The 26278-nt window shown below is 34.7% G+C and overlaps 17 protein-coding genes and 4 pseudogenes across 21 annotated transcripts, besides 4 other annotated features; 8 read left to right on the top strand and 13 right to left on the bottom strand.

Annotated features, from left to right (window-relative positions):
• Positions 1 to 16: 16 nt before the first annotated feature.
• Positions 17 to 44: a terminal%2Cinverted (terminal inverted repeat of Mariner transposon ID:TVAGG3_0910700).
• Positions 17 to 1078: a mobile genetic element.
• On the bottom strand, positions 97 to 1078 carry TVAGG3_0910710 (annotated as a pseudogene). The gene has a single exon. A coding segment is annotated over exon 1 (982 nt).
• Positions 1079 to 1096: 18 nt separating this feature from the next.
• Positions 1097 to 22461: a mobile genetic element.
• On the bottom strand, positions 1745 to 1981 carry TVAGG3_0910690 (uncharacterized protein; the record flags this gene model as incomplete). Its single annotated transcript, XM_001329874.1, has 1 exon — positions 1745 to 1981. One exon carries the CDS (start codon positions 1979 to 1981, stop codon positions 1745 to 1747), a length of 237 nt encoding a protein of 78 aa, XP_001329909.1.
• Positions 2030 to 2470, bottom strand: TVAGG3_0910680 (uncharacterized protein; the record flags this gene model as incomplete). The annotated part of the gene is made up of 1 exon (XM_001329875.1): positions 2030 to 2470. One exon carries the CDS (start codon positions 2468 to 2470, stop codon positions 2030 to 2032), a length of 441 nt encoding a protein of 146 aa, XP_001329910.1.
• TVAGG3_0910670 (uncharacterized protein) lies at positions 2501 to 2827 on the bottom strand (the record flags this gene model as incomplete). The annotated part of the gene is made up of 1 exon (XM_051251788.1): positions 2501 to 2827. One exon carries the CDS (start codon positions 2825 to 2827, stop codon positions 2501 to 2503), a length of 327 nt encoding a protein of 108 aa, XP_051077362.1.
• Positions 4104 to 4538, bottom strand: TVAGG3_0910660 (uncharacterized protein; the record flags this gene model as incomplete). Its single annotated transcript, XM_001329876.1, has 1 exon — positions 4104 to 4538. The coding sequence occupies one exon, from the start codon at positions 4536 to 4538 to the stop codon at positions 4104 to 4106; it is 435 nt and encodes a 144-aa protein (XP_001329911.1).
• Positions 4584 to 4844, top strand: TVAGG3_0910650 (uncharacterized protein; the record flags this gene model as incomplete). Its single annotated transcript, XM_001329877.1, has 1 exon — positions 4584 to 4844. The coding sequence occupies one exon, from the start codon at positions 4584 to 4586 to the stop codon at positions 4842 to 4844; it is 261 nt and encodes an 86-aa protein (XP_001329912.1).
• Positions 4869 to 5726, top strand: TVAGG3_0910640 (uncharacterized protein; the record flags this gene model as incomplete). The annotated part of the gene is made up of 1 exon (XM_001329878.1): positions 4869 to 5726. One exon carries the CDS (start codon positions 4869 to 4871, stop codon positions 5724 to 5726), a length of 858 nt encoding a protein of 285 aa, XP_001329913.1.
• On the bottom strand, positions 5808 to 9790 carry TVAGG3_0910630 (annotated as a pseudogene). The gene has a single exon. A coding segment is annotated over exon 1 (3983 nt).
• Positions 9880 to 10353, top strand: TVAGG3_0910620 (uncharacterized protein; the record flags this gene model as incomplete). Its single annotated transcript, XM_051251787.1, has 1 exon — positions 9880 to 10353. One exon carries the CDS (start codon positions 9880 to 9882, stop codon positions 10351 to 10353), a length of 474 nt encoding a protein of 157 aa, XP_051077361.1.
• On the bottom strand, positions 10644 to 11504 carry TVAGG3_0910610 (KilA, N-terminal/APSES-type HTH, DNA-binding family; the record flags this gene model as incomplete). The annotated part of the gene is made up of 1 exon (XM_001329879.1): positions 10644 to 11504. The coding sequence occupies one exon, from the start codon at positions 11502 to 11504 to the stop codon at positions 10644 to 10646; it is 861 nt and encodes a 286-aa protein (XP_001329914.1).
• Positions 11735 to 12673, bottom strand: TVAGG3_0910600 (organellar and viral DNA polymerase type B; the record flags this gene model as incomplete). The annotated part of the gene is made up of 1 exon (XM_001329880.1): positions 11735 to 12673. One exon carries the CDS (start codon positions 12671 to 12673, stop codon positions 11735 to 11737), a length of 939 nt encoding a protein of 312 aa, XP_001329915.1.
• On the bottom strand, positions 13097 to 13848 carry TVAGG3_0910590 (integrase core domain containing protein family; the record flags this gene model as incomplete). Its single annotated transcript, XM_051251786.1, has 1 exon — positions 13097 to 13848. A coding segment is annotated over one exon (752 nt), but the record flags the coding sequence as incomplete, so codon positions are not given.
• On the bottom strand, positions 14142 to 14465 carry TVAGG3_0910580 (ATP binding; the record flags this gene model as incomplete). The annotated part of the gene is made up of 1 exon (XM_051251785.1): positions 14142 to 14465. The coding sequence occupies one exon, from the start codon at positions 14463 to 14465 to the stop codon at positions 14142 to 14144; it is 324 nt and encodes a 107-aa protein (XP_051077359.1).
• TVAGG3_0910570 (uncharacterized protein) lies at positions 17265 to 18029 on the top strand (the record flags this gene model as incomplete). Its single annotated transcript, XM_051251784.1, has 1 exon — positions 17265 to 18029. The coding sequence occupies one exon, from the start codon at positions 17265 to 17267 to the stop codon at positions 18027 to 18029; it is 765 nt and encodes a 254-aa protein (XP_051077358.1).
• On the bottom strand, positions 18402 to 18864 carry TVAGG3_0910560 (uncharacterized protein; the record flags this gene model as incomplete). The annotated part of the gene is made up of 1 exon (XM_051251783.1): positions 18402 to 18864. A coding segment is annotated over one exon (463 nt), but the record flags the coding sequence as incomplete, so codon positions are not given.
• Positions 19287 to 20137, bottom strand: TVAGG3_0910550 (annotated as a pseudogene). The gene has a single exon. A coding segment is annotated over exon 1 (851 nt).
• TVAGG3_0910540 (uncharacterized protein) lies at positions 20187 to 21068 on the top strand (the record flags this gene model as incomplete). Its single annotated transcript, XM_001329882.1, has 1 exon — positions 20187 to 21068. The coding sequence occupies one exon, from the start codon at positions 20187 to 20189 to the stop codon at positions 21066 to 21068; it is 882 nt and encodes a 293-aa protein (XP_001329917.1).
• Positions 21069 to 21293, top strand: TVAGG3_0910530 (uncharacterized protein; the record flags this gene model as incomplete). The annotated part of the gene is made up of 1 exon (XM_001329883.1): positions 21069 to 21293. The coding sequence occupies one exon, from the start codon at positions 21069 to 21071 to the stop codon at positions 21291 to 21293; it is 225 nt and encodes a 74-aa protein (XP_001329918.1).
• An 18-nt stretch (positions 22462 to 22479) lies between the features above and the next one.
• Positions 22480 to 22628, bottom strand: TVAGG3_0910510 (annotated as a pseudogene). Its single transcript has one exon. A coding segment is annotated over exon 1 (149 nt).
• Positions 22480 to 22724: a mobile genetic element.
• Positions 22725 to 23776: 1052 nt separating this feature from the next.
• Positions 23777 to 25128, top strand: TVAGG3_0910490 (HMG-CoA reductase classII domain-containing protein; the record flags this gene model as incomplete). Its single annotated transcript, XM_001329885.2, has 1 exon — positions 23795 to 25072. The coding sequence occupies one exon, from the start codon at positions 23795 to 23797 to the stop codon at positions 25070 to 25072; it is 1278 nt and encodes a 425-aa protein (XP_001329920.1).
• A 538-nt stretch (positions 25129 to 25666) lies between these two features.
• TVAGG3_0910480 (cyclin-dependent kinase inhibitor 2C-related family) lies at positions 25667 to 26140 on the top strand (the record flags this gene model as incomplete). Its single annotated transcript, XM_001329886.1, has 1 exon — positions 25667 to 26140. The coding sequence occupies one exon, from the start codon at positions 25667 to 25669 to the stop codon at positions 26138 to 26140; it is 474 nt and encodes a 157-aa protein (XP_001329921.1).
• Positions 26141 to 26278: the final 138 nt, after the last annotated feature.

Raw genomic sequence — 26278 nt, 5'->3', positions numbered from 1 at the left:
TTGAAGTCGTTAAATATAGGGTGTCCAAAGGTGTGTTTAGCACAAACCTGAATACTGCGAATAGAAATAAACAAGTTACATATATATAAAGTTTATTTAAATATAATCACCATTGGATTCAATCACGCGTTCGCAGCGATCGATCCAGGCTTGAAAGACACGCTTTAAATCATCATGAGAAAATTGCTCAAATTGCTCTCTTACAAAATTTTCAAGATCATCTGGACTCGCGAATTCGCGTCCTTCAGCTCTCTTTTTTAGCGTGCCGAATAAATAAAAGTCAGAGGGTGCAATATCAGGTGAATAAATTGGGTTTGGAACAACTTTGACATTGTTTTCCAACAAGTAATTCATTACCTTATGACTTTTGTGAACTCTTGAATTATCAAAATGAATTGCAAACTTTTGTTTTTGTTGTTTGGATTTCTCAAACTCATCAGAATTGATAATTTGAGTAAGAACATTGTCAATTAGATACTGAGCATTCATCGTATTAGGTTTTTGAAGAATATCAATTGCGATGATGCCATTCACGCCCCAAAAAACCGACAATATCATCATTGGTGTGTCAATTTTTTTCTTCGGGAATGTTTGCGGATTTTCATCCTTCGGGATCCACATGATTTTGGCTTCTGTTGCATATTGAAACCAAGACTCGTCCCCTGTTACTAAAAAGCGAAACTTCTTGGATTGATACGCACCCAATATAGAGAGGAGCTCTTTCGAAGATTGGACTCTAGATTTTTTTGAACTGAATTAAGGTTGTGCGGAACCCAACGTGTATACGCTAGTTTGTAGTTCAAATAATTGTGCAGATAATAACTGACTGTTGTACGTGGTATCTTTGTCATCTCCTCTATCCTTCTGAGTGATGCTCTTGGGTCTTCATCTAGCGCTTGAAGAATTGCTTTGATTTTTCTTTGATCCGGCGATTTTTTGTCAATTTTTATGATGGGCGCCTTTTTGTTCATGAAGTGATACATCCTAACATGATACATTACAGTGGAATAGCTAGGAGCATCCATACCGAAGCATTTTACCAATGTCTCGTAGATTTTTTTACAGTCTTTGCATTTTTAGTTAGTATACAAGTCATGTGTATGGTGGCACTACGTTCCACCGTACCCATTATATGTGAATTTGACACTTTACAAAACCGTTAACATATATTTTACAACACAAACGACAACACTAACTTAACCTTAAATATTTACAAAGCCGCCAACCACTTCACCCCACTAATGTAAAAAATAAACGTTCTCACTTACAAAAGTATTGCAACTCCTCCCATTGCTGTGCTTCACATAACAGCTCATATTCTTCTGACTCACTTTCTTCTTCATATAGGTCAAAATCACTGTCAAAATAAATGTTAGTAAGTTTTGACAAAGCTAATGAAACACGTTTACCGTTTGTATCTATTGCTTGTATAAACTTTCCATTCTTCATTCCTTCATAAACGCTCAAACTAACTTTACCCTTTCTCCCTCGTATCTGATAGAATGTATTTTCACGAGGAACGAAGAACAAATTCTTGAACTCATGACCGTTGTAGTTTGTTATCTCAATAGTTTTCGTCATTACATCCAAATAAAAATTTTCAGTAAAAATAAAATAAACTTAAAAATAAATGATATCACCACTCCCACACGTATGAAAACATAGCACAAAAATAAATTTAGGTGAAGTGGTGAGATCTCACCTCTTTTTTCACCTGTTTTTTCACCCACTTGAATTCATTGCTTTATAACTCTCTTCCTTTCTCCAACTCTTCTAGCTTCTTCCTAAGTTTAGCAATGTTGTCCTCATGAAGTTTAATCTTTCTCAAAATTCCTTCTTTATCTAATGGTTGCTTTATCTTTCTAAACTGAACTCTACCATCCTTCATAGTATGAACGTAAAAACCTTCTGGAACCGCTCCTGATTTAATGTATTCTACCAAAAACTTTTGTTTCATTGCTTCAGTGACTTTAGTCGTCATTTCAATCAAATAAAAATTTTAATATTAAATAAAAATAACGTTATTTTTTCAGTAAGGAAACGCAGGAGTTTTACGATTTATTTGAGGAGTAGGTTCTGGTTTAAATGTTGGAGTCGGTTTAGGAGTTGACTTTTGAACAGGAGTTTGTACTTCCATAGGTTCAGGAGTCATTGAAGGTTTTGCTTGTGAAGGTGTTGGAGTTTGTTTAACTTCAGCTACTTCAGTATTATTTACAACATTTGCTTTGTTTCTTTTCAACATCATAACTGCTCCTGCTGTAGCTAGCAAACCTAGTGGGAGACCATATCTTATATAAGGACTTGACCAAATGCTATTTTTGACAGGAGCTGGTGGAACACCTAACCTTGGTGAGACTGCTCTTTGCCATTGTGCAGCTCGTAAGAAATATTCAATAGGTGCTCCATAATCGTTTGGTAAAGTTTGTTTCATAGATGGTGAAGGTTCACGAGAGCTTGATGAAGAACTCATTTATAAGCTTTAAAAATAAACGTTCATCCTTTATTCCTCACTGTCGTCCGTAGCTAAGTTATAGTCATCTAATCTTATTATGGGGATGCCATTAGTACGCACCTGAATGGCAAAGCAACAATCCCTCATAAATCCAATAAGTGGCTTTGGTACATTTTCAGTTGCTAGTTCAATAGGTCCTTTAACAGACAATTTGTATGTTATTGGAGCAGTAGATGTTTGACCTTGCTGGAAGCAAAAGTCCACTTCTGTTGGAAAACCACATAAGAAATGTGTGTTGTCATAGCTATCCCATTTATGTTCCACACTACCATCATCCACCAATGACCTCATAACATCTTCATTAAATCCTATCATATCATTGTTTGTATTGCAAGCGTTCGCAACCATTTCATAAAATACAGGTCCATATGATTTTTCGGGTTCTGCAGGCATATTTCCATAAGCTCCCATGGAAAGCTGAAGATATTTAAACTTAGGGTTCTCAAAATTAACATAATAGTTGTCTTTCTTTCTAAATAGTGCCCAAATACTTTTAACATTAATAGGCGTATAAGCTGCTGTAAATGTTGCACTTGAACTATCTGTATTCTTTGAGAATGAACCGTCCATAGGAATCCAATCCATAACTTTAACAGGAAAACATAAAGCCTCGTTTGTATAATGTTCTACAAGTTCTGTATAAATGTTAGGGTCTAAAGAGAATGACTTTGGATGAATGAAACATTCATTAAAATCCATCTTTGTTCGAAATAGTTGCTGGGTTACAGTTGTAATAGTAACTGTTCCACTAGCTTCTACTGCCTTCGTTATCATAGTGAATGGTTCATTCCATGGAACAAATTTATTTGTCGGTGGATTTGAATCTGAAGCAAATGCAACTTTAAGAGTTGGATTGAAAGCAATGATATCATTTACAGATATAGATGTGCATTGTAAGGCGTCGCTACTGAACTTTACTTTAAGCTGAATGTTTCCTGCAAAAGCTGGAATAAATCGAATAGCTTCTAATGGAAGGAATCTTCTAACAGGAATTCTTAAACGAAGCTTAAAATCAAATGATTTTCCTGCTGTAATTGGACCACTAACAATTTTGTCCTGTTCTGCACGTTCCCGAATGACTCCATACATCTTCATGTCGAGTCTTTGAGAAAACATCTACTTTCTTTATTTGTTCGGTAGTTTGTGAGTTTGAAGTTATATATGCTTCTTCTCTTGCGTTGTCTTGAGAATATACGATACGACCATTTGCAAGGATTTGATATCCAGCAACTGCATAGAAAGCGTCATCGAAACCAATCCAAAATCCTGGTGGGTTTGTTTTATTGGAACCTGAACCAATTTCTTTATCTACAATAAATTGACCTTCCATTTTATACGTAATGAATGTATTGTAAAGGTCCAACATATTTTCACCAGGAGGTGAGAGATTGAATGTTACCCATGTGTTATCTTTAGCAGTTCCAGGTTGTGATGGAATCTTTGCGTCAGAATATTTTCTATTAGTGTCACCAATTTGAACTGCATTGTCTATGATATCGAAATATGAGCGAATCTGATGAATATGCTCTGCTGGAGTAAATTCGTTTAACTGTTCGTTCTGCATGTATTTACTTCAGATAAAAATATCTATTTACTTCATTATTCTCACTCTTCTTCTTGGCATTCGTGGTGGAAGTTGTTTCTTGACATTTTCAATGAACTGTACATTCTCTTTTGTCTCAACTTCTTTCACTGGTGGGTCAGGGTTCTTTGACTCGGTTTGTTTTTCAATGAAATTCACGAACTTTGCAATAAGCTCTTGGTTCGTTATTGAAAGTACATCTGGCTTCTTTTCTTCTGGTTCTATTGACTTTTCAGTTTGAACAGAAGGTTTTATATGGGCTTCGTGGACTTCACCCTTGCCATACACCTTAATGTTGTCGCTTTCTGCATTCGCTAATGGAACCTTTCTTTTTCTTACGTATATTTTACCATCTTTACTCTGACTTACGTAATAGAAAGGATGTTGTATTCCTCTTGCGTCATTTAATATAATAGACTCTCGCTCTGATTTTGACAAGCTCATTTTACATCGGTTAAAGTTTTAATTTTGTTTTTTATCTGCAGTCAAATGACTCAGACAAGCCCTACGGACAAGACCCAAGGGGTCATAGATGTTGAAGCATTGAAGAAAGAAATTCGCGAGCAAATTTTATCCGAACTGAAGGAACAAAAACAAGAACAAAAGCCAGAGAGACCAAAGAGAAAACTTAGTGAAAAACAACTTGCTGCATTAGCTGCTGGAAGACAAAAGAACCCAAGACTACTGGCGAAAAAAGCTAGAGAAGAAGCTGAAGCAAAAGCTAAAGAAGCTGAAGCAAAGAAAGAGTAAATGGTTTATTTTTATCCGAATTAAATGTATAGACAAATACCTTTATCTGTTGCGTTCAGTAGTGAAAACCCTGACGTCAAAATAAAGGGGAACAGAGTAACGTTTAAGTTTCCAACAGACTGGATTGTGAACATAAATGAAGAGAAGTACATTGGCATAACATCTATGTATATAACACGTGCTTTCAGAAAGGTTGACTTTATACTTCAAGTCGAGATAGAAAATGACGAACAGTCTTTAAACGCCCAAAACATTCACATATACAAATACTTTAAAGACGATACAACATTGTTGCAATGTATGGTTTCATTTAATGAAATGTTCGAGAAAAAGTTTAACATTGAAGTACAAACTTTACAGCCTTTACGTGAGTTTCTTGCACAACTGAAAGAAGAAGGTAGTCGGCCACAACTTATAGACTTTCATTATGAATTTAATGAAAATGAAGATGGAACTCATGACTGTCAGTTTGTTGTATTCTCACCATTCAATGAAGTCGCTAAAAAGAAAAAAAATCCATTACGTATAAAATTTCAAATCTCTGAACCAAGTGATGATTTCAAGAATGTTTTCAATTATGATGCAATGCTTCCGAGGAAAAATGAATTTTCAAAGATTGTAACACCTGGCATTTGGGATAGAAAGCAAGCTATATTATATTCAAACTTAAGTAAGGGAGTTGAAAATGAGTTCATTGGTCATACAAGAACTTCACCACTTCCTAACCCTAAATACTATAAATTAACTGGCTTCAATCGTGAGTTTTGGATAGACATGTTCTCCACTCATGACCATAACTGCCCAGTGTTCTTACCTCCAGACCATAAGGACTGTCTCTACATTGAAGCACAACTCTTAAACTCTACCATCGCAGTATTGTAAATGACCACATGGGCTTCGCCCTTGCCGCTAGCGGCTTATTTTTATCACGAATGACCTCATTGCTGACAAAAATAAATGACCTCAGAACTTCAACTTACGAATAAAGCTTGTTTTAGTCGTTATTGAGAAGTTAAACTTCTCTTCAAAGCAAGGTTGACATGACTTACACAAGTCGAATGCAATCTCTTGACCGTCATAAAGTGCTTTATATAACTTCATAACACTGAACTCAGAGTCTTTGTCATATGTTCCTTGCGGAACCATTAAACCTTTATCTTCATCATAGAAACACTGAACAGAGTCAGGAAACATTTCATTAGCGGTTAAAGCAATAACATCTTGCTTCACGCCTTTCATTCTGCAGTGAAATGCAACTTCATTTAAATCGTTAGTGAGTAAGTCTATGTAGGTCTTCTTTCCACAAAATATTGACTTGTATGCTAAACTTTGTTTTCCAGGTGTTATTTCTGCGAAGTCAGAATGAAATTGACCAAGGTTCTTTCCTATAAGTTCTCTACCGTATCTCTTCTTAAACTCTGCTGCAAGCTTTGGTATGTCTTCATTGAAAATATGCATGCTATCACAGTCCTGGTAAAATATTTGAAGTCCCATATCTTCAGCAGTACAGAATACTTCACACATTATTCTCTTCGACATAGACAGAATGTTAACACCAAGTGGACAGAAGTTAAAGTGTCTGCAAATGCTTTTCGTTAGCTTGAAAATAGTTTTATCTGAACCATCCAAACCTTCGAACTTCACTATATGGTTGTAGTTTCTGATGGCATATCTTATAGCATCTTTGTCATTTACTATGGTTATTTTTGACTCAATAGGAGATAGAATAGTTTTGCCATAAATACTGTTCAGAATGAGCTTTATATTTTCTTGCAAAGGATTTCCTTCTTTCTTATACTTTAACCTTAACTCAAACAACTTCTTTACTTCATCTCTTATTCTAATATCTCTATTTCCATCGTAATAGTATCCTTGCAACACTTCACATTTGACACCTTGATATTTTATGAGGTCTTGTAATGTTATATGGTCAACATACATTAAACAGCAAGTGTTTGAACTTCTGGGAACGTTAAGTTCTGGATTTAGTTCGGGGTCACAAACTATTAAAGGAAAGTGTCTATGTATTCCAATCTCTGTTATCTTAATGAGAACAAAGAAACCAGACATAAACTTTTCACCAATGGGTTCCTTTTGGTCGTCATCGAATAAATGTCTCATGAGATACTCTGTGCTTAACATTTCTTTCTTCATAACCTTTGGAATTCCTTCTAAAGTATAAAGTCTTGCTATAGCGGATGGATATAATGAAACAGCGTCGAAGTCAGCAATGAGTTTCTTTTCGCTCTTTTGTTTCATGTTATCTGACAGCATACATCTTCCACCTTGAATGCATCTCGAAATAAATTCTCTTGGTTTATTTGAGAGGTCATAAAGATTTCCATTCGGGAAGTACACTCTGTTCTCAAATAATTTGTTAGCAATTGAACAAATACTAACGTAGTCATATACGTTTAAATCAAACTCTTTCAATATGTCATTGCGGAACTTAACAAAACCTTCTCTTAAAATTCTTACATCTTGTTTGCAATAGAATGTGCTATATTTTTCTAAGTCGAAGTGGTTCTCATCTATTCTGCAACCTTTGATGGAATCTATGTTTTTCATGAATGTATCTGCATCCCGGATAAACTTACATGCTTCAGAAATGACACCAGTTCTGTTGTCATTTGCTAACAAAACACTGCTGTAGTAGTTATATGGAAATACTTCTTTCGGTCCTGTTTGTAAGTTAAACATAGCAGGAAATAGTTTAAGCTTCTTATTTATAACACTGTAAGAGTCTTTTATAATAATTGCCCTTCCTTTATATAAGCCAGTTATTTGCATTGTTCGTGAACCTTTAATGATGGGAGTTCCTTTCACTTCTGTCATGTGTCTTAAGATGAAGTTTATATCATAACTGAGGTTATGGAAATATATTAAACTCTTGTCAGGAAGTCGCTCCAAAAATTCTGTTGCACAGTTCTGACCCCAAATGCTTTCACTCACTGAACCATCTTCACTGTCGTAACATATGTTAAAAGCTTTATGAAAGCCGTCTGTACTACACTCAAAGTCAGCAAAGAAAACGTGCTCAGGAATGAACTTGCACTTATTTTTATTTACTTCTTTTGACTCGGCTTTCTTCTTCAGTTGTACACAATACTTTGGAGCATATGTCAAATCTTTAAATGGTGCAAGGTTCTGTTTATATAAGTCAGTCGTATATGTGAAAAGTTCTCCATAAGAAATAGGTTCGAAATATTGCACTCCCAAATGTTTTCATAACATCCCATAACGGTGTTGTTCTATCATAACGAACTACATATTTATCTTCTCTCTTTGTATAAATCTTCATTTGTTTCTCATGTTCATTCCACCACAAGCTTTGAGAATTTCTATATAGTTGCGAATGAAATATGTTGTCATTGGTAATCTTTCGTTTAGCATGTAGTGGTCTTCAACAAGAAGTAAGTCAATAGTTCTAACAGTTTCACATTCTTTTGGTATATATCTCTTTATTTCATTATGTCTTGAGTCATTGAAATAACCAATGGTAACATTAAATGCTATACCTGTTGCGTCAGAAATTTCTTGTACTTTACTTTGAGGAAAGTCTCTAACACGAATGACTTCTCTCATGTGGTCAATAGTCTCTCATTTTACTCCAGCCTGAATGCAAGCATAAACGAAACAGTTATCTTCTGTCATAAGTGTTTGCAGTTCTTTTGTTCAGTTCATTGAAAATTTGGTAGCGTTCAAGATTTATAGGTAATGTGCAAAGATACTTCCAGAACTGACCGCTTCTCTTCTTATAAAACTTCTTTTCACCATTATCTTTCCAAAACTTTCTATAAGTGCTGGGTTTCCTGTTTGCTTAAGAGCTTCCAAAATGGCTTTCTGGTCATTTGTCAGTGTGCTTTCATCTCTATATGGTCTCTTTTTTGGTTTGCCTTTCTTACATCTGACATCGTTAAGCCTTCATATTCTGTTAAATCATACATCTTTATTTCGGTAAGATTCTTTATGTTTGTCAAGAAGAAGTCATAGTGCATTTCAAAAATACCTGCAGCATTTGCTTCTATCTCTGATATAAAGTTCTCCTTCAAGAGCTGATGTAGTAATGTTCCAATATTATTGAGGTTTAACGTAGAACATTCATACTTTCCACCAAGTTTATAACATACCATCCATCTTTGTTGTGAGTTTATTTTAATTTTCTCTAAGAGTCTCATGAAAACCTTACCGAAATGTTTGTGTAAGTAGTCTCTGTTTGGTTCATCTAAAGCTTCGATGTTAAAGTCAATGAGTCTATTGCCTGACTTCACATTTCTCTTCCTATTCTCTTCATCTTTCTTTAGCCATCTCTCACCTTCTTTTGGTTTGTCGTCAATGGAACGAATGACATCGTTAGCTTTGCGAACTTGTTCTATAGCGCTCTTAAACATCTCTCTTCTCTGTTGTTTCAGTGTGTCGTCTCTTCTTCTTGTTTCACCAACGTTTGAGTTCGTAAGTTCAAACATCTCTTGACGAACGTCATGAGGTACAGCTCTTCTTGTTTCACCAACGTTTGCATTTGTTATGTCAAACATTTCTCTTCTTACTTCATGAGGTACAGCTCTTCTTGTTTCACCAACGTTTGAGTTCGTAAGTTCAAACATCTCTTGACGAACGTCATGAGAAAGAGCTTTACGAGTATGACCAACGTTTGCATTTGTTATGTCAAACATTTCTCTTCTTACTTCATGAGGTACTGAACGTCTATGATATAAGTCAATAGCAATGTCATTTAAAGGAAATGCTATTGCATGGACTTCGTCCTCGCCGCGTTGCGGCTTTATGAACTCATGAATTCTATCATAACTTATTGCACCATTATAGTCTTTAATGAAGTCAGCGAGTGCCTTTTTGTTTGTTGCGTAATGCTTTGCAACATCTATATTAGCTTCTGTAAGAAGTTGTTTTATTTCCGAGTGTTCTAACTTAGACAACTTCCGATACATCTTTAGTAGGAAATAAAAAAATATTTTTTGAAAAAATTAGATTAGATTTTTTAAGGCTAGTTTTAAAATATTTCGAACTTTTTATTTTAATGAAACACATGCAAGATTGCAAGTTCTTTTCATACAATGCTCTCGCTACTGCCATCAAGAATGAGTTCAATAATGCTTCAAATGTTAATGTTATCTTTAACAAGAAGTTTGTGAAAGAATCTAAGTTTGGTCAGTATGTCAGACCATTAGCTATCGTCATTGACCGCAAACGTTATACTTCACAAGAGTTAGCAGTAGTTTTGAAACAAAAGAGTTTCTTCGTGAATGTCAAAGATACACACTATACTATCATAAAGAACTCTAACATTGACTTCTTCAGTATTGCTTTAAATCTTTCCGAACAGAAAGAATATAAGAAAGGTGAAACAAATGTGAAATATTATCCTTCATCTCTGAAGACAATAACGAACAAAGATGTTATACAGAAGCTCCTACCAAAGGTTGAAGAAGCTTCTATTGACATTGACGAAGGAAGTGAAATGGTTGAAGAAATTGACCCTGAAGCTATTTAAGCAAAAATATATTTTTGGTTAGTCTTCATATCGATATTTTACAACAATTCCCCAATGTATAAGCTTTTCATACGCTTTTTCATAAGCTTTATATACCTTCAGAAATTTTGCATAATCTTTAGAAGCATTTAGATATTGTTTAAATGCTTTGTATGTCTTCAGAAATTTTGCATAATCTTTTACATGTTGTTCGTTCTCTTCTTCTGTCATGAGTTCCGAATATTCTAAATTCATGTTCTTTCATATGAGATAAAATTTTATAAAAAAAATAAAATTAGCTTAGATTTTTTTTACTCTGCTTGTTTGAAGTTGTCAAAATACTCTGTTATTTTTTCCTTTAACAATGGCAAATCTTCTTTGAAGGTAAGTATTGTACAACCTTTAATATCATAGTGTGTTTGAGGTAACGTATCTTGAACTATTTGTTTCACATCTTCATTTGGGGTCATTGAAATCGGTAAGTTTTCGCGATAGAACCAATTTCTGTCAGATTTGTAAATCTTAGCAAGGTCGTAAAAGCTTTTGTTGTTTCTTCTGACTAAATGCAACATAACCATATCTTTATCTTCTTCATTTTCCATCTCTTCAGTATAAATCATATACTTATAGTTCTTTTCCTTTCCTTTTGGTACCGAACGTGGTATTCTTTTCTGAATGCTTTTGTCTTTTGCTTCAATGACTTCATCTTTTGCTTGAAGTTTCTTTTCCATCTCTTCACGTTCTTGTCTATGAATTTCGTCAAGAAGTCTGTAAATATACCAAGCATAACGAGGCGAAGCCCACATTGCTACAGCATTTACAAGAAGTCTATGTACATAATATCCTCTCAAACCGTTTGGCAATTTTTCACGATTTTCATAGAGTTTTGGCGACCAGGATTTTTTACCTACTCGCTGTTCTTCACTGTTTTCAGAAAAAAGTATGTCTCGCTGTGCTTCGCTCAAAAGTTCTTGTGTGCTTTGGTTCCTAAACCAGTCTTTAGGAAGCTTAGTATCTGGAGCAAAACATGCTGTCAAAATACTTTGCATTTGGTACATATCGTCTTTGACCGAACGAATGAGACGGAGTTGTTTGTTATACTGTATGTACTCGTATTCTTCATTTATAGCTTCATGGACTATAACTGTTGTTGTGTTCTCTGATGTTGACATTACTGTCTTTACATACAAAATAAAAAAATAAATAAAAATAAAACTAACTTTATTTTTTATTTCGGGAAAATTCATGATTTTCATACGGAATCCCTTCTCTCGGTTTTCCGAGGGAAGCAACCATATGTCATTTTACTCAGAATTTTGTTGCTGAATTCAGCAAAAATAATGTTTAGGTGAAGAGGTGACATCTCACCTCTTTTCTCACCTCATTTTTCACCTCAGTTATTTTATAAGCGTTTTACATGAATTGTACGATGTATATTTGAAATCCTAAACAATTTCGTAGCTTCTATTTCTTCTTTTAGTACATCGAATGTTTTAACAATGCCGAAAGTTTCTTTATACTTCTTCTTGACGTCAGATAGAAGGAAATCTTCTGCTGTTGGATAGTTTTTGTTCAGAAATTCTAACATGTCCATTTTATTTTCTGCTGGCTTTTCTGCTTCTTTCTTTAAATCTGCATAGTCGTTTCGCATTCTTTCTATCTCTTTGACGGAGTAGTTATATTTCCTCATTGCTGCTTTACATTTAGAACATTGCGGGTTCATTTTTGCGTTATATTCTGAAACCTTACCTGCTAAAACAACTAAGGCGTCAATGGTTTTCTTTAACTCAAACATAGCGGGTCTTATCTGTTCATTCCATACCTTACCTCTTCTATCTTTATCTCTTATCTGCCATACACATTCAGCAACTAACGAAACAAAGTTGTCGTAGGTCTTAAACTCCCCAGATTTATATATGTCAGAAACATTCTTATATACCATGTCGCAATCTTTGTCCATAACTTTATGGTTGCAATGAAAACCAAGGAATTCATAGTTTACCTTACGTATGAACTTCTTTATTTCTACTGAGTCAGTTGGTTTCACTTCAATTTCGTCGAATTCAGGAATAGTGAGCTTTTGCTGCTGAATTTCAGGCAATTTGGGTAAATGGTCAATAATGTCCTGCATTTCATAAAGATACTGTTCATTTGTTTCATCCTGTGCGGTACAGTCTAAATTACTTGTTAAAAGTTCTTGCTTTATCTTCTGGATTTTTGTTTCAAAAGTATATGAAGAAGGAATGAAGCTTTTCATCTCTACCAACATTGACGTAGGATTCATAACTAGCGAGTTTGGTGCTGTTGTTTGAATTGTTGTTGTGCCGATTGTTGAAATCATATCTTTACATACAAAATAAAAAAATAAATAAAATAAAACTAACTTTATTTTTTATTTCGGGAAAATTCATGAAAATTCATGAGGTGAAAAAAGAGGTGAAAAAAGAGGTGACATCTCACCTCTTCACCTAAATTATATTTTTGGGTCATTTACACTCATTACGATGAAGAAGTCTTGACAAAACATTTACGATGAAATCATGACAAAACATATACGAAGAAGAAGTTTCGACAAAACATATACGTTCATGTTTGACAAAACATATACGAAGAAATCATGAAAATTCATGAAAATTCATGAGGTGAAAAAAGAGGTGAGATGTCACCTCTTCACCTAAATTATATTTTTGTCTGATTTACATCTAATGAAAAAGTTTAGAAGAATTTTCTTATTCTTTCTGGCATATTTTTGTCTTTCCAGTACTCCCGCTCTAATGGTCCCAGATGTGTTGGCTTTGACTCTCTCAAGTTCTTAGATGGTATAACATCTTCAACACCTCCTTCATATCTTACTTTATAAGTGTCATCGTTTATGTTATAGCCAAGTATTTCAATAACCACTCCTCGCTTTGCTTCGTCAATGGTTTCAGCAAGTTTGCCATTACTACTTTCAACTAATTTATGTCGAGGATAAAACGCAATAGAGTCGTCAGCAGCTTTTATAAGATATCCATTACCTTGCGTAGAGTCTACGATATAATAGTTTCTACTTAACCTTAAACGTTTCTTTGTCAACGGTTTGTCTTCAAGAACTACACGAACTTTTGTACCAGGAATGAGGGTAAATTGTGTTGAATTTCTGATATTTTGTGTTTGGCTTCGTTTCTTTTGTATATACTTTTCTTCTTGTTGTTGTGTCATTGAATTTGGTGTATGTCCTGTTGTAGAATGTGTTGAGGAATTATATACTTCGAGAAAATGTTTCATTGTTTCTTCGGTAAAGTCTCGCTCTTGATTTAAATCTCTGAGCGTTCTTATGAAGCGGTTTATGATACCGAGTATGTTATGGTTATGGTCTTCAGTAGTGTAGTGAGTTATGTTATGCTTAATGAGAAAATCTGTGATTTCATTGCTGAGGTATGCACTGTCTTGGTCTGATGTTAAAGTACTTGGGCTATGTTCTGCTACAAACTTTTGTAAAACTCTTAACACTTCACGAGTTCCTTTATTTTTCATTGGATATGCATATGCTTTACGAGTGTTAACATTAATGAAGATGAGGAATGGTTTATGTCCTCCTTTTCTGCTTTGAATGAGAGTGAATTGGTATCAGGATTGAGTAAATTGGTAAAAAGTAGTCGTAAGGGTTTATTTTTGTTTGATGTACAACATTTTTGTCAAAGAACCTTTTCACTTCAGCTCTGTTAGTAAATCCCCAACTCTTTGCAGCTTCATTGAACTTCTTAAATGACCTCCATGGATGTTGTTCGAATACTTCTTTCAAGCTCATTTATGTAAAGTTAAAGATTTTAACCAACTCGTATCCAAGCGTGCATTGTTATATAAGGAGGCATATAATCTTTTCCATTACCTGCTGGGTCTGTAATACCAGCTACAACATGTGTATGATTTCCTGCAGTTCCACAGAAAATACCTGTGCTAACATCTTTGGGGTCAGTTGTGATATCATATCTGTTCATTCCCTGTCTATTCGAACCCGCTGCAAGATTTATATAACCTCTTTTTGTTATTGAATGTGAATGGTTTCCTTCCACAGATGTTCTTCCACTGAACCTATGCATATGTGAAGGAAGGTTTTCAATACCTATTTTCTTTGAACCTCCCATCTTCATTGACTGCGTATTAGTGTAGAATGGAAAACTGTCAACTATTTCATACCATCTACCACCAAATAAAGTGTTTGGATTTATTGGATTCATAGACGTATAAACAGCTCCTATAGGATATATTAAATCATATATGCTCATAACTCTATAAACATATTCTAAAGAACTTATGTCATTAAATACCATTTGGAATGTATCTCCCGGATGAAATGTTGCATTTGTTCCACTTTTATAATGTAATGTTAGTTCAATAGAATTATCCAAGAAAAATTCAAAAGTATCTGGTTGAAGACCTCTAACAAATTCAAATGGAGTTGCTGGTTCACCATTTATAATTTCTGTTGTAAATGTCATTGTATCTGGTTTCGAAAATTTCTTTGTTAGTTCTGCATCCACATAAGTTTTGTCTGCTTTCTTATCTAACATTGCTGGTAGTTCATGTGTTTCAAAGTTTCTGGCATGACCTTCAATGTTCATACATTTACTATTTAAGGAGTTTAGTGTATCTTTTACGCTTGTACTCGGATTCTCTAAAGGTGCACTTGAACCAAGGGTATAGTTCAATATTATGTCGTCTGCTCTAACAGTTGTGAAGGATTTATGTGTATGGTTTTTGTCTGCTTTGTTGTCTAAAGAAGTTTGAAGTTCATTTATATCGGAGATATTGTGTTTATGAGATTTCAAAACTTTGTTCGTTGCGTCAAGTTCATTTTTGTCCGCTTTACTTTTAATAGCATCTTCAAAAGTTATTTTTGACTTAACTCTCAAAGTAAATCTTGGTTCAACTAATACACCGTTAACATTGAAAGTAGAGGCATAAATTTCACCGGTATAACCAAATGATTGTGGTGCTATACCTGTGTCATACTGTACAGTACAGTGTATGTCATAACCTTTAGCACGAATGAATTTATATCTTCTTTCATTAACATTTTTCGTCTTCACTTCTTCACTTCGTGTTAAATATCCATGATAGTCCGTTATAATCTGTTCGTCTGAACTTATATAATGAACATGGTTCTTGTCCGCTTTACTATTTAATGTAGCTTGAAGTTCATTTATATCGGAGATATTGTGTTTATGAGATTTCAAAACTTTCTTCATTGCGTCAAGTTCATTTTTGTCCGCTTTACTATTTAATGTAGCTTGAAGTTCATTTATATCGGAGATATTGTGTTTATGTTCTTTATCTGCTTTTTCGGCTAATTTCTCTTCTATCTCATTTATTTCAAGTTCATGCCTACCACCACCTCCCGAAGAAGTATTTTTCTTCAGCTCTTGAAGAACGTCCACTTCGCCATCTTTGGTGTCAATAATGAGACTTTGAGTTAAAACCTTTCCTGTCTTAATGGATGTTTGTAAAACTTTCTTCTTCACCGTGTTCGGGGTCATGGTCGTCATCATATCTTGTGAAATCAGAGATGTTGTCATACATTAAGCATATCTGTCTCAAAAGTTCTGCTATTTGAAACTGGAACGAAAGATATACAGAACTTTCATCATCTCCTAAAGTCAAGTCTGCTTTCTTAAGTATTTCTTGAATGTATGCAATGAGAACAGAGTACCTTGGAAAATATTCGAACAATATTTCATTAGCTGTTGGTTTTGGTGGTTCTTCTGGAGTTTCTGTTGTTTCAGTTCCTTCTGTAGGTTTTGGTGGAGTTTCTGCATCTCTTGACTTCAATGCTCTTGCTCTCAAAGACCTAAATGTTAGAGCACCGGGTTTTACAAAGGACTTTATAAATGCTTTAATAGTTCCTGGTAAGTTATTGTTAGCATTAAGTAAGTTCCTTATGCTTCCATCATGTACGTCCATAGCACTATGTAAAAAATCTATACTTTTCTTGTAGTCAGCAATAGACTGACTGTGATTTTTTAAAGATTTGTCAATACCTTTAAGCCAATCTTCATGCATGTCTGATACTGAGCCAAGAATATCATTTGCTTCCTTTAGTGTATTTTGTGCTTCTCGTAAAGTATCCAATCCCGTACGTGCATTGTTTGCTATACGTCTTACAGTATCTATTTGACTCCTTGTTTCTTGCATCCAACCAGATAAAGTTTTAATAGTATCCGAACCATTTGAAATGAAGTTCAAAGCATTTTTAACGTCATCTAAAACTTGTTCACCAAGTACTGCCCATATCTTTCCGATTTGGTATTGAAGAACTCCATATGAAGCAGCTGTTAAACCAGTATTTATAAGGTCCCATATCCATGATTTAGCAGTTTTTCCATCCTTTCCATCCTTTCCATCCAAACCGTTTTCGCCTTGAGGTCCTTGAATTCCTTGTATTCCTTGTATTCCTTGTATTCCTCGTATTCCTTGTGGTCCTTGAGGTCCTTGAGGTCCGGTGTCACCCTTCTCTCCTTTCAGTTCATCTTTATGTTCGTTATAATATTCTAATGTCATAAGGTGTACATCATTACTGCTACCAGCAACGCCAAGAATTTTTTTCTCATTCATGACTAAATTCTTTAGGCATTTAATGTTGTCGTCAAATCGAAAGCTCTTTAACAATTCAATGAGAACATTCAGTACTTTCACTAATGAGGCATCTACTGTAGAATTTATATATTGCACCGTTCCATCATTTATGATGGGAACCTTGCTTGTTGTAATGAATGGGTCATAAGTGTTAAAAGTATCGAAATCAATGACTTTTTTAGTCTTTCCATCGTCAACGACTAAATCATTGCCTTCAATGGTTAAAGTTGAGTTTTCGTTTACTAGTTCATGTGCTCTTCTTGCTTCATTTGTTTCATACGCATATGCAGCAATAGTCATATTTTAATGAGAATAAAATGTTGTTCTATTTGCAAAGTACAGACCCAAACGAATACGGAACAGTAAAGCTTCAAACAAACTTAGGTCTTCAGAATGAAGCACTTGCTTTCAGAGTTGTTGACTTCAATACTATCGCAACTTTTGTCATAACAGATGAAACAGATTTCATAGAGATTGAAATAGATGACAAAAGAAGTTTTATAACATTTCCTAACAGAGCAGAGTATAGAATAGATAAAATTGCTGGAGTCATAGATACTCTCATAAATGAAGAAACTATTGACAACATAGATGTCAAACTCTCTTCTGAGGGAACATTGAAGTTCAGTAGCAAGAAAGAGTTCAAGATAACACGAATGAGTCATAGAGTTCAACTTCTTTTGGGAGCATACCATATGCAACTACCTTTGAAAAGTGTTGACAAAACGATTGAGATGAAATCTGTTCCATACGTATGTTATGGCAACTGTTTGTACATTGAGTCTAAAATAGCTAATGTCACAGGCATTTCAGGAGTTAATAGTAAAGGTTCAGTAGAATATAAGTCTTTCTGTTATGAAGTAAATTCAATGTTCATTCCAAACGTTCCTGTCATAGTAACTCATTTAGGTAAATGGGTTCGCATTAGTCCTCATAATTTGAAAGACATGCAATTCAGACTTGTTGACTTTCAAGGAGAGCCTGTAGAACTGAAGGCACCAGTGCGAATGACTGTTGAAGTTGACTTTTTAGAAAATATTAAATGCAACAGCTTACAAGAGAACTCAGAGCTAAAAATATAAAGTTTGAATGTTATGTATTAGGTCATGAACTTTGGTTGTTGCTGTTTGATGAAACAAATGAGTTAGTTATGTCAGTCAAGAGAACAGAAAAAGGCGTCAAAGGCGCCGAGCGCAAAGCGCTATATTGTGTTAGTGAAAACTGCACCAAGTCAATAAGATTAGGTTTGCATTATGAAGATGAGTTCGATACTGTTGAAGAAGTTTTGGATAGATATTACAAATTGCTTTAATTTACTAAAACATATTTCAAGCAAAGTTTATGTTGATAGTTTTGTATACTCGTTCGAATATTTATACTTAAACTCAACTCCTGTAGTTCCTGGTGTTTCAATGATGCGGATGTTACCTATTTTCATGAATATGGCGTTTGACCACAGCATTCGATTTCAGGGTCGAGATAGTCAATGACACATTGTTTCCCTGTTATTCGTGATATAACATTTTCAAGGTCCTCCTTTGTTAGAATTATTTGGTTCTTGCTTATAAGATTTGTCAAAAGCTTCTTATCGTCTTTGAGTAAAATTGTTTGGTATAACTGAAGAAGGTAATGGTCTACGTTATCTGAAGGATTTGTTTGAACATTTGTGTAAGGGTTGTCGTTGGCTTCTCTTGAAAGAATTTGGTCCAGTGGTGGATACTCTAACTTAACATCTGATGTAGCGTTAGCGTTTGAAGCTGAGTTTAAATTCACGGATTTCAGCTCTGGTTCTGGTTCTTTCAAACACTCTGAACTATAGTTCTTTATGACAATATTGTTTGTCGTTCGTGAGTCAACATTTGATGTTGGTTCAATTGGAACATTAACGGCACCAGCTAAGATGGATTTGCTTCTCATTTCATATAGAATAAAAACCTTTTATATGTATGAAATGAACAATATACTCGACAAGGGTTTGAATGTAAAGCTAACGAATGAAAATATTGTTGAATTCACTGAGACAGGTGCTGTGTATAAAGATGTAGAACTACTGAACAAAAGAGCAAAGGGAAGAAGCAGGAACATGAACAAAGGGTGGAAGCCTATAAAAATTTATGTCAATGATGGCTCAGGAGGTTCAAACATAAAGTATGCAGAAAGTTATAGAGTTTATGCTCTCAAAGGTGAAAAGCCTTCATTTAAGAACAGCTATTCTAACGCATATCCTCAAAAGCTAACGGATGGGAAGTGGATGATATGAATGACAGCAAAAATATTAACAGAAATGGCGACAGAGATGCATGGAATTTGTTTACCATCAGTCAATTGAAGGTTAAACTTTAAAACAATGTTGGTCGTTCCCATGGAATATTTTTGACTTTAATGGTATTAGTCATGATATGAATCTCAAGGTATGAACGAGGAGAGATGAGAGACTTATATGCTTCCCAAATTTCTTCAAAAGGTAATGTTATACCTGACTGTTTCCAAATGAGTTCAATATCATAGCGTGAGAAACCTTGAAAGATAACGAAGTCAGTTATGAGACGTTTTATGTTTAAAGCAAGAAACGCCATGTTTGCATAAGTATTGCTACAGTTAAATGGTAATGTCTGACTTTAGTTATGATGTTAGCTAATGGTGAGTCAGGCTTTGAACTAAACCTTTTCCGGCGAAGTCGTCGCAAACGAGCAGAGTGTTTGAAGGATATTTTTTGAAGGGGTATTTTGAAAGTTTTGATAGAATGTAGTTTGTCAGTCGTTTCATATCGTAAACTCCTGAGTACTGACGTAAGTGGTGTTTGTCAATAATTCTTTCCATCTCCTCAGAAGTCTTTTGCATTCCTGACTGTATGAAATCTAATGGCATAATATTTTCTCTTACGTCGAATGTAACGTTGAAGAAATTCAATGAGTTCACTGTCTGGAACTTTAACGACAGAGGCTTGAACTTTTGACATAAATGTTTTCGCTGTTGAGTCCATAGAGTCTGAAGTTGCTGATATAATGATTTGGTCATAGTAAGAGTCGTTTCCTAAACGTTCTGTTATGAGTATATGACGAATGAGGTTAAATGTCTTACCTGAACCCATTTTTCCACAATAGAAATAAACACCATTTGAACAGAATTCATAATCTTTGCTGAAAGGAAGAATGAGAGAAGAGTTAAGTTTGTCTGTAGTTTCATTCATGTCTTCATCTACGTCATGTATTAAATGCTTCATTTTATCTCCATTAAAAATGCAAGTCAGAAATATTCAGAACATAGCACCGAGTCTAACTGACAAGAGTATAAAGATATACTATGAACACGTTATGATGAAACCAACCAAAATTCAAGAAAGTCAGTATACTTATGAATATCCAAGACACTGGGTAGAGTATGTAGGAGGTGAGAAAGCTATTGAAATAAGACAGGTTCGAAGTATTCCAGCAGGAAGAACAATATTATTGAAGAACTTTAATGTTTTGAGGTATAATGATGAAACAAAGAAGCAAGATAGTTTCCCTGTTGCTGTGTATGTGAACTTAGATACAGGAGATGACATGAAAGTTTTTAACACAAAGCTTCAAACGGTAGTGAGAGAACAACTGACTGCGGAAGGACATCCATTACCTTCAGAAGTTACCATAGCATATAATTTTGAAACAAATGCAATAGATTTTAAAATCGTCTCTGCAAAGAAGTCAGGTTTTACATTTAATGAAGCAGATGTATATTCGAATGAAAACTTCAAAGCTATTGCATGGTTAGATAATGACGATTGCTTTAAGAAAATATTTAAATTCAGTGACTCAACAATGTCAATAGATGACCTTCGTGGAATGTTACCATCGACGTTTACAGTAGAAGGTTCAGCAGGATTGCTTACAAGATTGTCAATTGGTGGTATTTGGTCTCGTGAGAACATTGTTATAAAATCCAGTATAAGTGAATTTGCTGAAGAATCTATATTATGTCTTTCAAACTACATGTATTCGCCGCCGAAGCATTATAGTATAACAAACTTTGTCAGTAAGTTTAACATAAGACTTGTCGAACCTTCTTCAATGAAAGATGTTGTGCTACCTAAAGACGGAAAGGATGGACTCATTATTGAAATGATTTTAATAGCATATTAAATGAGCTTGTTCTTGAAGGTCATTCATGATGAAATAACTGTTGTAGAAGATGTTAGCAATTGTTCAGACATTTTATTGAGAATAGATGAGATAAGAAAGAAGTTAGATAGACCGCAAAGCGGTGAAGGCGAAGCCCGTGAGAACGCTTATGTTTCATTGACTTTCTCCAGTAACGAGAACTTTTATGAGATAATATTGAAGAGAGATGATTTTAATATGGTGTAAATGGTAGCTTGGGCAGCTTTAGGCGCAATGGGAACAAAAGCATTAGCATTTGGAGCAAAAGCACTTGGAGCTTATGACGCAGTAAATAAAATGAGTGGAGGAAGGGTTTCGAAGACATTAGATGCAAATAAAGGGAAGATTGGAGGCTGGGTTGCAAAGAAGTTAAGATTAAATAAAATAGGGCTCATAAATAAAGCATCCAATTTGGTTGCGACTGAGTCAGAAAATGCTTTAGGAAAGGACGATGAGTTTGCAAAACACGCAAAAGACTTTAATGACCAGATGAAAGGTGAAACAATGCATTTAAATAGATTCGATGGAACTAAAGAAAATGTTTCTTCTCCACCAGTAGTTCTTCCGTATGGTCCCTATGGAATGTATGGAAACCCTTACGAAAGACCATTTGACCCATTGACTGGTGGAAGTAACTGGTATCATTACGGACGAAGAAGAAAGACAGTCAAGTTGGAGACAGACGTGAAGAAAGCAACTAAAAAGAAACCAAGGAAGAGAGTTATAAAGCAATGAATTCAAGTGGGTGAAAAAACAGGTGAAAAAAGAGGTGAGATCTCACCACTTCACCTAAATTTATTTTTGTGCTATGTTTTCATACGTGTGAGGGTGGTGATATCATTTATTTTTAAGTTTATTTTATTTTTACTGAAAATTTTTATTTGGATGTAATGACGAAAACTATTGAGATAACAAACTACAACGGTCATGAGTTCAAGAATTTGTTCTTCGTTTCTCGTGAAAATACATTCTATCAGATACGAGGGAGAAAGGGTAAAGTTAGTTTGAGCGTTTATGAAGGAATGAAGAATGGAAAGTTTATACAAGCAATAGATACAAACGGTAAACGTGTTTCATTAGCTTTGTCAAAACTTACTAACATTTATTTTGACAGTGATTTTGACCTATATGAAGAAGAAAGTGAGTCAGAAGAATATGAGCTGTTATGTGAAGCACAGCAATGGGAGGAGTTGCAATACTTTTGTAAGTGAGAACGTTTATTTTTTACATTAGTGAGGTGAAGTGGTTGGCGGCTTTGTAAATATTTAAGGTTAAGTTAGTGTTGTCGTTTGTGTTGTAAAATATATGTTAACGGTTTTGTAAAGTGTCAAATTCACATATAATGGGTACGGTGGAACGTAGTGCCACCATACACATGACTTGTATACTAACTTTTTTTTGCAAGAGCGAGGATGTTTTCTTTATGATTCATAAAAAAATGAAAAAAATCCCGCCAAAATTTCCCGCGAAACCGCCTCTTGTCTCAAAATTCATTTTATATCCCGGCATGGCGCCAAAATACAACATACTCATCATATACATATATTCATATTTTTTATTATATATTTATAATCAGCATATATCTCCTTTAATAGTCTCATATAGAGCGCTGTGCTAAACGCACCTTTGGACACCCTATATCTTATTTCAGTTGGAGCTGATAAAGAAGAAAAGAGTAATGATAATAACGGTGTAGACACTCCACTCATTTTGGCATCAAGATACGGTAATCTTGATATTGTTCAATATCTTATCTCAGTTGGAGCTAATAAAGAAGCAAAAAATAAATATGGATGTACTCCACTCATTGAGGCATCAAAAAATGGTTATCTTGAAGGCGTTCAATATCTTGAATCAGTTGGAGTTAAATAATTATGGAAAAACAGCACTTTCAGTCTGAAAACACAAAGTAAATGAAAATCTCTGGCAGCCAGAACCTTTCAAAAGGTACTGATTGTATGAATTCATCTTAATTTCTGTCATTTTGCCAGAAATTGAGAGGTGCTGAACATGTTTTGAATGGATTCCTTGACATAAAAAAATCCTTGTGAATTTTGAGATACTGTATAAAATTAGATTTATAATGTAATAAACATAAAGTTTTTACTAATAATTATGAGTATGCAAGATCTCAGTATTAATTACGCATCAATTACCCTGTAAATCTAGTTGTAGAATATTGAGGTGTATTGCAAGCAGTTTATAATTTTTGGGGGATTTTTTCTGGTTGGATTTTTAGATCCAAATATCAATTGCTTACATGTAGTTTTGAATCAATCAAACCTCGTGTCTTTGGTAAATAATATAAATTATTGTTGAAATTTTGAGAAACAACAAAATGATTTATTTTCTAAATTATGAAGACAATTTACTTACAAGAAATGTCCAATATTTCGAATTAAATAATTAGATGATCTACTGTCATCAACTGCGATGAAAATTTGATCTAGAGTCTTTTGGATGTGGAGAAAAGAAGCATTGAAATAGTTCGTAAAAATTTCAAGAATAAAAAAAAGTGAAACCACTTTTTGAATCCGTTGAGAAAATTTTCGCTCAAAATCACTTTTTGGTCCGTAAAATGAGATCTACATATCATTTAAAATACGAATCATGAGAAAAATTTTCGATTTTCTCTCGTTTAATTTTTGTTTTTCAAAGAAACGTATTTTTTGCTCTCAAAAATTGAGTAACTGACAACCTGAAAACAGATGAGTTCTGCAATACCAGGCTTTTTCAAGCTGAGTATAGAAGAACGCCAGGCTGCCCTTAAGAGCATGTTCAACCTCACTGACGAAGAAGTTGCCCTTCTCAAGTCCACCGAACATGGTCTCACGTTCAATGCTGCAGATACAATGATAGAAAACCTCATAGCAATGCACTCTACACCAGTCGGTGTAGCGACAAACTTCATTGTCGACGGAAAAGAGATCATGATACCGATGGCACTTGAAGAACCTTCTGTTATTGCCGGTGCTTCATTGGCTGCAAAGCTTTGCAGGTCCACAGGAGGTTTCACAACTGCTTCAGGGGTTAACATCTGTTCGGGACAGGTCGTCTTGATCGTTCCAGAAGGGGAAACTGGTGCTTTGTCAAAAGTTTCTGAACTTCGAAATGAAATTATCAATATAGCAAACGGAACTATGCCATCGATGGTTGCAAGAAACGGTGGTGTTCATGATGTTGATTACAGACTTATTCAAACAAGATCAGGCTTAACATTAAGCGTTGATATCCATATTAATGTTTGTGATGCAATGGGAGCCAACTGCGTCAACACAGCATGTGAAGCAGTTCTCAAGTACCTCTCAGAAAAACTCGATTGGGAACCATTAATGGCAATTCTTTCAAATTTGCCATTAAAGAGGATTATCCATGCAGAATGCAAATGGCCCATCAAGCTCCTTGCCCAAGGCGGCTTCACAGGCATGCAAGTCGCTCAAAGAATCGTTGCCGCAGCCGATTTTGCAGCTGCAGATCCAGCCAGAGCCTCAACCCACAGAAAAGGCATCATGAACGGTGTTACAGCTGTTGTCCTTGCAACAGGAAACGATACCAGAGCCGTAGAAGCAGCTGTTCATTCATATGCCACTCAATCAGAGAATCCAGCCTTAACAAAATACAGGATTGACAATGGAACCAACTTAGTTGGCGAAATTTGGCTTCCAATCCCCGTCGGCGTCGTCGGAGGCTCAATCAGAAGAAATCCAGACGTCATGCTCATGAGAAAGATGCTTAAAGCTGATAACGCTGATACTCTCGCTAGAACAATAGCTACTGTAGGCCTTGCAAACAACTTTGCCGCAATCAGAGCCATAGTTACAAACGGAATTTGCGCAGGACACATGAAACTTCACTCAAGAAACATCGCATGTGAAGCTGGATGCGCTGAGAAGCACATTGACACTGTAGCTTCTAAGTTAATTGAATCCGGAGACATTTCGGTAAGAAATGCTATTCGTATTCTTCAGACATGCCATTTAGTTTAAGGTATATCGTGTATAGTTTTATAATATATTAAAAAAATGTTTGCTATCAAAAAAAATATTTTTTTTTTGAAAATTAGAATTTATCATTATATTTTTTGGAAACTTTAACTTCTATTTCTATGCAATATTATATTTTATATTCAAATATCTCTGAAGGGCTCCCACACTAAGTGCTATTCTCAAAATCTGCTCATATTAAGTATAGAAGTACATAACTGAGAGAATATAAAACCGTTGTTTATTAGATTAATTTTTGAAAAAAAGTCAGCGCAAAAATTTTGATTCTTTTGATCTTCAAAATTATTGGAATCGAATTTTGTGCTGTGTTTTAGGAACTTAGCGGTATTCAATTTATTGAGTTGTGTTTCAAAATAAATTCTCCAGCTGATATTTGAATAAGATAACATTATACCATTGATTATATATTTCATAATATTGGTAAAAGGTAGACCAGCAAAATTTTTACCAATAATTTTTGATTTTGGCTATGGATACTTACTATATGGGGATGGATATTTGATGTGCGAAGTATCGCATGAAATTTTGCTGGTATATGCAATTATTTCACACAACATTGATTTTGTTACATTCTTGATGAATGAATACCATTTAGAGATCGTTTTAGAATATTGTGGATTATATAAAAATCTTGAATCCTTTTTAGTTTATTTCGATCAAACTAATGATATAAACAAATGTTTCGTTTATTCAGCGATATTTGATACCCCATCCCTTTTGGAATACCTCCTTTCGCATGGCGCGAGTATCAATGAAAAAGATAAATATGGAGGAACCGCACTTCATTTTGCGGGTCAGAATAATTGTAAAGAAACTGCAGAAGTTCTTATTTCACATGGGGCAAATATCAATGAAAAAACTAATAATGGAGAAACCGCACTTCATTTTGCAGCAAAATATAATAGTAAAGAAACTGCAGAAGTTCTGATTTCGCATGGTGCGAATATCAATGAAAAAACTAATAATGGAGAAACCGCACTTCATATTGCAGCAAGGTATAATAGTAAAGAAACTGCAGAATTTCTCATTTCACATGGTGCGAAAAAATAATGTTCTTACATAAGATATTCTTTTGTTTTCTGGTATTTTCGAAGAAGAATTTCATTAGAAAGTAAATTGAATGTAAAACAATCGTTTTTACGCATTTTTTGCACTTGAGTTTGTTAGATGTGATGAGTTATAAACTTG

This window comes from Trichomonas vaginalis, chromosome I, assembly GCF_026262505.1.
Source record: "Trichomonas vaginalis G3 chromosome I, whole genome shotgun sequence".
Lineage (NCBI taxonomy): Eukaryota > Parabasalia > Trichomonadida > Trichomonadidae > Trichomonas > Trichomonas vaginalis.
Note: the sequence above shows the minus strand (reverse complement) of the source record. Positions and strands in the feature narration are given on the sequence as shown.